General features: G+C 41.4%; 1 protein-coding gene across 2 annotated transcripts; it reads right to left on the bottom strand.

Moving 5' to 3' along the window:
* Positions 1-4,333: 4,333 nt before the first annotated feature.
* Positions 4,334-11,078, bottom strand: serpina10a (serpin peptidase inhibitor, clade A (alpha-1 antiproteinase, antitrypsin), member 10a). 2 transcript variants are annotated; one of them, XM_035420320.1, is made up of 6 exons: positions 10,635-11,078; positions 9,582-9,642; positions 8,747-9,367; positions 7,921-8,194; positions 6,597-6,741; positions 4,334-5,682 (listed from the first exon to the last, which is right to left on the bottom strand). In XM_035420320.1, exons 3-6 carry the CDS (start codon positions 9,333-9,335, stop codon positions 5,500-5,502), a joined length of 1,191 nt encoding a protein of 396 aa, XP_035276211.1. In that variant the 5' UTR covers positions 9,336-9,367; positions 9,582-9,642; positions 10,635-11,078; the 3' UTR covers positions 4,334-5,499. The 2 variants fall into 2 exon arrangements, with proteins under 2 accessions (XP_035276211.1, XP_035276210.1); XM_035420319.1 differs by lacking the exon at positions 9,582-9,642 and having other exon boundaries at positions 10,635-11,072.
* Between the last annotated feature and the right edge of the window lie 1,747 nt (positions 11,079-12,825).

Here is a 12,825-nt window from a genome sequence, read left to right as displayed (position 1 = left end):
TATTATTAGGTATATCTACACAAGTTTACAATAGCCATACCTGGATAATTTGTATATGACAGAACAGAGTGTGAAAGTGAATGTGTGTGTGCGTGTACTGTATGTGTCTGCGTGTGTGTGTGTGTGTGTGTGTGTGTGTGTGTGTGTGTGCGTGCGTGCGTGTGTGTGTCCACGCACATGTGTGTGTGCCTGTGTGTGCCTGTGTGTGTGTGTGTGTGTGTTCCTGTATATGTACCTGTGTGTGTGTGTGTGTGTTCCTGTATATGTGCCTGTGTGTGTGTGTGTGTGTGTGTGTGTGTGCACCGGGGTGTGTGTGTGTGTGTGTGCATGCATGTGTGTGTGAGAGAAAGAGGAGAGCGAGAGGAAAAGAGAGAGAGAAAGAGAGAGTGCGAGGAACAGAAAAGAGTAGAAAAGTGTTGTCTGTTGACAGTGATTGCCTACATTCACCCTCATTAGAAGAATAGAACAACATAAGAAGAACACCACTCAGGAAGACAGGAAAATCTTCCTGATCACTGCCTACCTCTAGCACCAACTGAGGAATTTACTGTATAATGTGCGGGTTACTTATTTAAATTACAAAGAAATCTGTCATAAACCTTTCAGAACCAGGTTCATGGAACATTGAAAACTTCCAGTAAAACAGCATAAAACTAAATTGAAATTATATGGAAAAACAAAATCAGACTGAGGGCAATAACATCCATATCCACCTGACAGTACCCACTTTTGAAAGGAAAAATGTTAACATGCATTAAAAAAAAACCTGGTTCCGGATCAATATATTTCAGACCAACAGTCAGCATAGCAGGCACTCTCCACTTAAAATACATGCATTTGAGAATCCAAATACTTACAAAATATCTTAGAATCCTTGCTAAGCTACCTGTCATTGATCATAGAAATTGCTGGTTTCTGGTTTAAGTGCACTTAAGTTTTTGCTGTGAATATATCATTTAACAGTCCCCTTTATCCCCTTTTAACAACACACAAGTTATTGTGGAGTGACTGAAGATGAGGTCTGGGCTTGGGTTGGTTTGACTGGTTGTATATGACACACGTTGGATTAGTTACAATCCATGACATGATCAGAAGTGACAGGGCTCCATTGCCTGTAAATTTCAGGAGGAATTCCAGCGCCAATCTCCATTTCCAACACATGTGATACAGGTATTTTTTACAAGTGGAATTTTTACAATAGGAATTGCCAATAAAAACAGTTAAAATCATGAAAGAGAAACAGGATGAATGAATTCTACAGAATATATTTATTCATTTATTTAACCTTGTAAAACCTATGATGTAACAAATGCACTCTGACCTTTTACTTCACCCATATTGTCAGCAACATATCCCACATGTGAAATGCGTTTGCCTGCAGACGGCCACGTGTCCCATATCTCACGGCAGACATTAGATTATTTTACAGGTTTCTTTTACAAAACATTTTGCTTGGGTGCGCATTCTAATTATAGACCGTGACCTGCTTTCAGGGGGGGACACAGAAACCATATGAAATCAGCACGCACGTTTGTCTGTGCTGCCGTGCTAAAAAATCCCAACTCTTCATGGAAAATACATTTTCGTCCGCTCTCAAGAAAACCCTTTTCAGGAAAAATGTGAGTTTAACCATTTAGGTAGCGGTATTGACTCATGCAGCTTAGTCTGCTAAAATTGCTGCAGAAAACCAAGTGTTTAGTCACGGTTGTGATGGCAGTGCTCTGTCCTGTAAACAAACCTACCATGGTTTGAATGAAAGGAAAGTTCAATGAACGCTTTGATCGTTTGGAACTTTTCCCAATCTGTCACACTTTCAATCACTGTGCAATGTTATTGGCATACCTTGATCCGAAGGGGTATCAGCTGTGTTAACCGTGATCACTGAGGAAGATGGGTCTCAGTCTGTATTATACACTTTGTTGTACGTCGCTCTGGATAAGAGCGTCTGCCAAATGCCTGTACTGTAATGTAATGTAATGTAATGCATCTGAAGCGAGGAAAAGATTCTGCTTTGAGATTTTGAGACCATGGAGGGAATGGATAGTCACCCTCTCAGGAGCTGTGGAGCAGATTAATCTGGCCTACGGTTTAAAGATTGATTGGAGGTATGGTGGAGATATTTCCTTTAACTGCCCCGTAGGCAAAGACCAAGGTTTTAATCGTAATAAGGCAGCCAATGGAAATATCAGGCAGCCAACACGAAATGAGGACGATTGCGACATCGCACACTCGGGAAGATTCTAGACAAGTTGTCTAGCCGCATTCTGTGTTAGCTGCAGGGATTTGGCAGTGCAAACAGGGGGACCAGCAAGAAGGGAACTGCAAGAGCATAGACGTGAGACCAGCAGGGACTGGACCAGGAGTTCTGTACAATAGTTATTGAGGAAGGGGCTGACCCTTCAGTTATATATTTAAAAAAGTTGACATGCCGGACTCAGTGAGGCAATTATGGAAGTAGGGTTGACTGTGTAGGGTTAACAATAGTTTCCCTATTCTCCTGAAATGCAGACAAAAACTTCACATTTTTTTTTACCTAATACAATTACGAGGGTCATGGGTGACAGAAACATGTTGCAATGGAAATGTTTAAAAAAATATTATTTCATTTTTATTGAATGTCCCTTATTGGACAAACCTAGTGTATGCTTCAGTATAGTAGAATATAGGGTTCTTGAGATTAAAACCAAAGACTCGTGCAGGGCCGGCCCTAGGATTTTGATGGCCCTAAACAATTCCGTGGAATGCGTTCAACAAAGGGGGGGGGGGGGGGGGGGGCGGAGTAATGCTGTTGGATTCTGTCGAGGGGCGGGGGGGGCATTCTCTTGGTAACATCCTTCTTGCATTACGTTGTTATGAAATGTTCTGTTGCCATTACATTTTAAATTTAGACCGCTAGTTCCGCGATAGGGAATGAATAACGTTATTACGAAAATGACTTAATTTACCTTAGATAAACATTGGATCGTGTGGCCCCCCTGGCGGTCGTGTGGGCCCCCCTGGCGGTTGTGGCCCTAAACGACCACATAGAGTGTTTATTCCACGGGCCGGCCCTGCTCATGTGCCCTACAGAGAACAAAAATGAATTTACGGGTCTTAGGAGGTCACTTAGAAGTGCTCTGGCATATGACAGAGAGGATAGATATATGGTGAGCCTGAAAACCATGCCCTTGCTATGCGATTTTCTAGACATTATTCCAAGATGCATACCTCAGATATGCTGCTTAATTTTTCTTTTCTTCCCTGGGTAATGTCTGTAACATAACATAGCATAACATAACATAACATAACATAACATAACATAACATAACATAACACAACACAACACAACACAACACAGCACAGCACAGCACAGCACAGCACAGCACAACACAACACAACACAACACAGCGACGAGAACAGGCCGTTCAGCCCAACATTTTCCAGACTAAATTAGTGCTCTGATTATCTACAGACTACATAGTCTGTGCACTCATATCGAGCCTAGGTGAAAGTTTGATAATGGACTTGAGGACTGCCTGGTGTCTAAGAGCTAGAAAAAGTATTTTTAGCAGCAGGTGTTAGGCTGTAGAGCAGAGAGGAGCCAATACATGGTGACCCTACATGTGAAACAGGGCAGCTGGAGGGGTCAGGGATCAGGCCACTTCTGGTATCAGGATACAGACCTGCCCTAAGGCCAAAAGCAAAGATAAGTGTCACCGCTTCAGGTCACAAGACTGTCAAGACACTTGGCCCATGAGGTAAGTCATCTGAAAAGCTATGTAAACTGACAATCTTGTTGTCACTTTTCCGAAGCTTGTGTAATGTGTTGTGCATAGTATATAGTCACTTGCAATTTGAGTGTAGCTCAGCAGACTAATTGTTGAGAATGTAAGCAAACAATTGCACCCACAGGATTATGGTCCTTTCAGGGAAAATTAATTTTAAATAGTACTTTCTATTTTATTTTATATTATGGTTATAATATGCAAAGGAATAAAATTAATTCAATTTTTATTTTTAACTTTTTTATTGAAATCATCTGCAAGCAAGACATTAATCACTGCTAGTTGCAGAATTGTGATTAAAGTCTTCCCCATGGTCCATTTTATTTATGGATCTGGGTACATGATGAATTTACATTTTGTACAATATGCTTTTGCTGCTCTCTACTGGCCCTAATCTGCAATGACAAATAGGACGTATGTGAAATCCCAGGTGAAATTTGCAAAAGTACATTTTTGTATTAAAAAAAATTAATTTTGAAAAGTGTCATGGCATTGCTCAAGTATGTCACAGAATACCCAGAAAACCATCACAATGATATATAAGGAGAAAACAAACAACATTGTGCTGGTGTGCTTGAAGCAAGGATTTAATGAGAGAAATACAACAGTATTTTGTTCATATATGTAAATGGCGTGTTGGCGACTTTAGGCAGAGACAGTCATAAGTAGGTCACCTGGGATAACTGCAAGAGCAAATCCACAAAGACACACGCACATTAATGTATGCATGCACGCACACATGCAAACAGGCACACACACACACACACACACACACACACACACACACACACACATATATGCAAACACACGCACACAAACTGTAGCTGCACTGCCACGTTATACCCATGGTATTTCAAAATCTGAACGACCAAAACAGATTTGTAGAACGGAAGGTCATTTATTTAGCATTTCAGGTAACATAGCATCTTACATTTGTTCCCTTGTTTCCAACTGAGACATAGTAAGGGAATGCTAATTATTACACCTCTTTAAAAACTTCATGTGCTCTAAAATCTGATAATCTACTGATAGAAAAACACACCTGGAATTCAGTGACGTGATTTTTCTACTCTCACATTTAGCAGCGCATAAATAATAACTGCGTTAATGCATGTGTGTTCTGCTAACTACCCTGTATATCACTTTTTCAACATTTAAAGTATTCATTAAGCCACATTATGAAAAAAAGGTCTCCAAATTTATAAACGGAAAAATAATATCTCCTTTGAGGAAAAGTATGAGAGCCCGGAAAACTTACAAGATGTGTATAACGGCCTATAATGAATATTCACTACAAGATCACTTTTGATTGGCAGCCCACTAAACAGATACGATGACTACGATTGGCTAAAATGTAATTTCCTATAATGGAATGCAAGCAGTTTGGTCTTCAGAAGACCAATAACAAATAGGCAGTATAAGAACTTTGTCATTTTCATATGATGTGACTATTAAAAAGTGACAGACAGGGTCTTTAAAAACACAGCAAACATCCTTAATTTGTGTATCTATACTATGTGAGTGTCCTGTGGATGACCATCCATTTCTCTGCAATTACATTAGCTTTGTCTGCTTTTGATGAGTTATGGATGTCACAGATGAATACACATTATTATATTCATAAGTGCACGGCAGACAAAAGCAAACGCTACGTTTAGCTGAAACAGATGTAAAGCAAGCAAGTTTAAAGTGGGATAATGGAGAGTCATGTTCAGCAGTCTGCCCATTGGAATAGTTACTTCTTGGTGGGATCTATGACCCTGCCCATGAACAGAGGGCTGTTGGTGGCCTCATGGTAGATGACAAAGAGGAAGGGCCTGTTGAAGATGAGGCGGGGGGGTGCGGAGAGTGTGTTGAGATCGGTTTCCGCGGTAGCGGTACCAGACTCCTTAACCTCAATCTTGGCCTTGTGAATCATCTGAAAACCACAGTATTATGAATGCAATTAAACAATCTATAGTTAAGACACACTGAAACTGAGGCACAGTTACATCACATTGATAACAGTGCACAGTTAAGACAGTGAAAGCACTGCACAGCTAAATTGCAGTGACTAGTGTGGAATAAACATGCACATAAAGCACAGTTCAACTGTGACAGACTTATAACACTGCCCTAAAGACACATTGAAAGCACTGCATAGTAAAGACATTATAACATATTATTTAAATTAGCTGAGACACTGCAACACTAATTCACACTCAACTCACAACTCGCACCATTGAGTTTCATGGAAATCACAGCATCACGAAGTCACACTGAAATAACAGCATCCTACAGTTTAACTTTGAAATCACAGCGGCATTAAGTGAAACTGAAATTGATGCTGAAATCACACTGCCTTTACAGTGAAATCACAGCACAATTAAAGCCAATTTGTCAGCAGCGCACCATGAAGACAAGCTAAAATCAACCATTTAATTCATACTGTGTACAGTATGTGCATCAGCATACATGTAATGCAAGGTCTTGTGCAGAGAGTGAAATGAAGGCATTACAAGACAAGACACACTGTCTCACACACAGTGAATTAGTACTCCACAGTACTTTACATTTTTTTTTACATTTCTGACATTTAGCAGACACTCTAATCCATGGCAACTTACACAAATTTTAGCATTTAACATAGCTGGATATATACTGAAGTTAAGTACTTTGCTCAACAGTACAACAGTAGTGTTGTACCTTGGAATCAAACCCGCAACCTTTGGGATACAAGCCCCATTCCCTACCCATAATACTACATTATACACCCAGGACTGTCAGGAGACAGTTAAGGACAGTAATGGTGTCTTAGGTCCTGATTTTGCACAGACCGTGTGCGATACTGACCTCTGACAGGCTCAGATTAGGCTCCTTGCTCACTCCGGAGAGGTCTGCACTCTCGGACACGTTGTAAATGCCCAGGTCAGACAGGACCGCCTTCAAAGCGTATGACTGCTCCAGTGAGAACCTGGGCAGCTGCACCTCCAGTTTGCTGCGATATCATGAAAATGTAATGTTAGCATAGGAGGGTTATGCAATACAAATGCATTTAGTCACTGTAATGTAATTATTGTAAAATTATGGGTAATGCTTTGGCAAGAAGGTACTCACCATGTAATATTTTTCAGCATGCAATGCACTCAAAATATCATGTTTCATTAATGTTACGTAATGTTATGTAATACTTAATGTGATTATGCAGACATGTTTATGGTGTCTGTCCTTATGACACCAGCTTAGACAAGCATTTTCAGAAGTGCTTTATTATTTAAGATGACATTTAAGGATTAGTTACCTTTCTGGGTTTTTGAAATACTATTATACTATTTCAGTTTTGTTGCATGATTCAACTGGCCCAGACACCTTTTTGTGCAATGAAGTATATTTTAGATACTTAAATATAATGACCAGCCAGCTTTAGAATGGGTGGTATAGGGGCATTCAGAGTATGTGGACTAAAGCAAGAAAATGCGCATCAAGCATTTCCTAAGTAGTGTGTACAATGACCCTACTTTTCCAGAGGCTACGTATCATTTTTATAGCATTTATTCACAATTCACTCACAATGACTTAAATGTCACTTTTTATATTGTGCCTGTACAAAAATAAGATATTTCAACCAAAGATAAGATTAAACTTATCTTTTACAGTTACTTGAAGTGTATTTTCAGCCTGTTTGTCTGTCTGAATTCTTGCTGTGGTCATGCACTGTACCTGGCACTGAATTCAAACTTTCAGCAACCAACCCACTGTTCTGGTTCGTCAGTCAGCTAGTCCATATTGGAAGCTATCATTGGATTGGGCACCAGTGTTAACATAAATGGTAATGGTAAATGGACTGCATTTATATAGCGCTTTTATCCAAAGCGCTCTACAATTGATGCCTCTCATTCACCCATTCACACACACACACACACACACACACTCACACGCCAACGGTGAAAGGCTGCCATGCAAGGTACCAATCAGCTCGTTGGGAGCAATTAGGAGTTAGGAGTCTTGCTCAGGGACACTTCGACACGCCCGGGGCGGGGGATCGAACCGGCAACCCTCCGACTGCCAGACAACCGCTCTTACCTCCTGAGCTATGCTGCCCCTATGTGGGCGTGTGACGGAACGCAGCGACGCCCTTAGAACGGGCGTCGCGAGAAAGCGGCGCACATGCTATTACGTTTTCTTCAGCCTCTTTATCCAGCCGAGGAAGCGTTCTCCGGTGAGCACCTCGTCGACGGAGGTGTAGTCTACGTCCTTGTCGGGCAGGAGGACGAGCATGGCCACGCCCCCCTGGTACGGAAGCTTCAGAGCGCCCATCTTCACGGTGGGGTCGTAGGCCAGGTAGTACTTGTCACTGTTGAACATCATGGGGACCTGGATGATTTTGTACTTGTTGATGAAGAAACGCTCCTCTGGCGAGGAGCTGGTGCTGAATGGAAGCGCCCAGTTCCCTGGGTACAAGAAGGCAAACCACATGTGTTATCCTTTATTCACTTCAGTAATTCTATTAAGTCATACATCTGTCTCAGTCAATTAAGCTGCCATGCAACATTACATAAGATGCAGAGATTCCAGACAGTAAAGACAAGATCATATTTATGTTAAAAATGAAAGAATGAAAGAAAGATTTCATAAGCCCAAGATACTCTGAAGATCCAGGGTAGTTTTCAAAATCTGTAACTTTCTATGCTGCCAACATACTATTAATTTTCTTTGACTTTACACACTTGAAAAATTAACCCAATTTTCATAAATGTTGTTGCAGTGATTAAATAACTAACAAAAACACATATTCCATAATAATATATTCCAAAACCATATTCATAAGCTTTAAAATGCCCAAAAATCAAGTAATACAACAGCATACATAAAATTAAATTACAATTGATACAAATTGCTCTTGAATAAGCCATTAACTAAATCTCCCATTTTTCCTTGCATTCCTCAGTGTGAATCGTGAACAGCCCCAGCTCCCGCTGAACTTCGATCAAAGGCCCCATCACCTTGAAAGAAGACGGAGCTAATGAGCATTAGCGCGGTTTGGGGGTCCACGGTGCCGACCACCTCCATCACCTTGCCCCCCGTCTTGCTTTTGACGTATTCGTTGATGGCGGTCTTGCTGGCCTGCGCGTTGGCGAAGTCCACCTTGTTGACGTCGGCGCCGAAGTACTTCTTGATCAGGTCGCTGAAGGCCGTCTCCACCTCCAGCTGCTGGCGGACGAAGAGGGCGGCGGCCTGGTCGAACTGCAGCGCCTCGTTCTTGGTCACCGCCTCCTGAAGCTTGTGGAAGAGGTCCGGGATCCGCTCCGGCTGGCCGTCCTGCTCCAGGGGGGCGACGCCGAGCCCCTGGAGGATCTTTTCGCGGGTGGCCCCCTGGGCGCCCGTCGACAGAGCGGCGAGGGCCGACGACACGCACAGGGGCGAGAAGAAGACGTTGTCGTCGCTGGCGCTGGCGATCTCGCGGTACAGGCTCATGGCGAAGTCCGCGTTCTTGAGGGCCAGCTCCGTGACATCAGAGCTCAGCTCCTGGGCTCGGATGGTGACATGGAGGAGCGAGCCAAGCACCAGGAGGAAGTGAACTGCCGTCTTCATGGTCTCAGTCACTGCTTTTCCCGCTGTCTACCCTGTGAAGACAGTCATACAAGCCTCTGTAAAAAAAGCTGTACGATCTTTCTGCAAGTTTCACCTTCCATAATAAACTCTGTTAGACCAGTTAAGTTGTCATAATGCATTACAATAAAACAAATGGAGACCAGTGCTACTTATGCCACTTCGGTCTATATCCCTGTTACTCAAATCAAGGCCCTTGAAAATATTGGTTTTCTACCCTCCCTTTACCTGGGAGACAGGCCTGAAGACAGTCTGTTCGATGAATAGCACTAATTGTACAGTTAATTACCTGGGGGAAAGAAAACCAGGGCTGAATTTGGATTTGACGTCCAGATTTGAGCATCCATAGTCTACTGTTGCAAGCAGATTTAATAATAAATATTACAATTAATAAAATCCATAATGCTCGGCCTCGTCTGCACAATACCTAGCCTACAGCTGCGTTTACATCAGTAATGATATCTCTCTCTATTCTTCATCAGGGAAGGCCTGTGAAAATATCTGGTGCAAGTTTCGACTTGTCTCATTCAGTCAATCAACAGACCACTAGTGTATTTACCTATGCACGGTCACTGCTTCATTACAGGGAGGAACATTGCTTACCCGTTAACTGCTCTAATAAACAAAGGGAACTGCAGCTAACTGCATAATATGTTGCATTACTTTGGTACCAATATTTTTAGGTCCAGAGCACGATTCTGCGCTCAACACAAGCGTATTTTGCTAAACATTACTGAATTGATTTTTCTCCCCGAGTTCTTGCTCAATATTTGCTGTTAGCCTACATCACAGGCACAGTTGCCTGCTTGCATAAACAACGTTGATGGCTAGATATCGACAGAAAAAAACGAACACATAAATACAACAAAAGAAGTAGCGGTAAATTGGGAACATTATACATTTTAACTTTCAAATCCAAGATAAAATCAATTCAGCTTCAATATAATAAATATGCCTATATCACATAAATAACCATGGTATTTCACAGGCTACAGTAATTGTACAAACAAGTACAGGCCTCGCCCATGCAATAACTGTGAAATCATATTTCAACCACAATTTCGTATTTTTATTTACAACATTTCTCGCAAACAAAACCAAACGCCCGGACGTGTTGGGAATGCAAAACAACAGAAAATGGAGAAGTTTGATGTCGCTGTCATTCAGAGCGCTGTCCAGCAGCCGATCTGCAAGCAGCCATTGAAATAATCCTCATTCCTTCAAACAAACTGAGGCTCCGCCGCCGACATCTAAAACACACGCATTTAAAACCATACTTACTGTTCACTGCTCCTCGTCTTCTGACCGAGCGTTCAGAATCAGTATTCTCTCTGATTCAAAAACGGTCCCACGATGTTTGGAGGGACAAAGTGCATGTGTACTGTCTGAATTATGTTTAACGGGGTGTTGGTTCGCCTTGAAACAGCAGAATAAGAGCTTGACTACGTCAGAAAATAGAACCCGAGTCACTTTCACAAATTACCACGACGGCAACGAAAACGCGTTGTATTGTGATTAGTGAAAGTCACATTAATGACCGATGTAATTAACTATGTTTTTGGTTTTTGATAGCTGGGACTTATCGTTGACCCGTTTACAGCAGAATAAACATGGTTGTAGTGGGTGGGGTGGGAGCGTCCGCGTTCCTACGACATTAATCTGAACACTGTCCTATTTATTGCTAAATAAATATTCGTGAAGCATTTTTGTTCAAGTAAAACTAAAAACAAGACGTCCCCACAACAGTCCATTACTGACCTAGTAGCCTACTTAAAAAATTAAAAAAAAAAAAAACATGATACGGTAGACAATTTCAGATGAATTCTTTAAAATAAGGAGGCTGTCAGATGGTGTTCGAACAGATGTAGCAGTCTGCGAAATGATCACTTTATTTCACCAGTAAAATGATAAAATGTAAATAAAACTATATTTAAATAAACATGATTTCACAATGGATTTTGATAGTCTAATATCGTTATTTGCCAAAGAGTGTCCCATGTTGTTATGAGAGTGCATATACAGGAGAGAGAGAGAGAGAGAGAGAGAGAGAGAGAGATAGAGAGAGAGAACTAATGTGAGCCACAACACAAGGGACACTACATGTCCCAGCCAGATCACTTATTTACAGCAAGCCGGATCATGGGAATGATATGTGTATAAATTCCACATATATTTGCAAAGTCTGGGAGAAGAAACTACATGCATCAGTCCTACAGTCTGGGCAGAGCCACTGGCCTGTAATCAGATTTGTGGACTGTGACAGATTGCAGTTGAACTGTGCAAGAGAAATCCCATTAGTTCTAACATTAGAAATTCTGAGTGACTGGACCCACTGTCATTAGGTGTTGCTCCAAATCACTGCAGAACAGATAATAGTGCTAGAGGTGAGGAAGAGAGGAGAGAAATGTGAGAAACCCAATGGTGCAGAACTCCTAACCTGTTCCATTCCCTATTACCTACCTTACCAGAACGAAATGCTCTCCAACTCCAGATTCTGGTACTTGGGTATTCCATCCATACATCCATCCATGATCTATACCCTCTTATCCTGGGCAGGGTCGTGGGGGGGTGCTGAAGCCTATCCCAGCGTGCATTGGGCGAGAGGCAAGAATACACCCAGGACAGGCTGCCAATCTATTGCAGGGCTTTGGATATTCCACTACAGGTCAAATTCCTCATTTGAAACTAATAGTCTGTTACAGGTCTAATACCTGATTTGGAGCTCTGGACCTATTTCTGATAAGGGATTGACCGTTTGATCCTAGTCATAAAATCCATAAATTGATCCTTGATCTGAGTCCTGGGCGTAAGGTGACTGAGGAAAGTGTTTCTCTAATAAGATGCAGTGATAAACTGAAAATACTTAATTTTATCCAGTCATTTTTCTGTTTTTGGCATTGAACACACAGAAGGAAATAACAGTGTTTATTATTCTCTGGTAGTTACAGCAAGAAAATACAAAATAATTTGCATTTTTTTTTTGTTGCATAGAAAAAAGTAGAACACATGGCTTCATGCTGGCATTAACACATCAGTTTTGACATGCAAGCCCTTCAAAAAGTATCCAGTGTGACATGAGGACTTACTGTCTCTTCTTCATCCTCTCACTTGAACAATATTGTTAATCACAGAAGGCCTTGTCATAATAGTGTAGTCAAACTTTGAACACATTATTTAAAATCATTTAAGAGCTGATAGTTGTCAGATGGTTAATTAATTAAGCAAAATAAAATGGTATTGGACAAATATATCACAGCCAGGCAATGGGGCACAACAAAGGATCATACATTTGTATAAGTACCAGCTACAGCTGCAAACTGCAAGTATATCCTAAAGATTTTACTGTGCACAAGTACAGGAATGAAACAGTAGTTTATAGAACTGTCAGAAAGCTAAAACAAATGTAATTGGTTGGAACAAAAACCAGCATGCAACCCAGCCCTCCAGGACTGTAGTTGTGTACCTTTAAAGG

Source organism: Anguilla anguilla, chromosome 6, assembly GCF_013347855.1.
Source record: "Anguilla anguilla isolate fAngAng1 chromosome 6, fAngAng1.pri, whole genome shotgun sequence".
In the NCBI taxonomy this organism is placed as follows: domain Eukaryota; kingdom Metazoa; phylum Chordata; class Actinopteri; order Anguilliformes; family Anguillidae; genus Anguilla; species Anguilla anguilla.
This window is presented reverse-complemented; position numbering and strand designations above follow the sequence as displayed.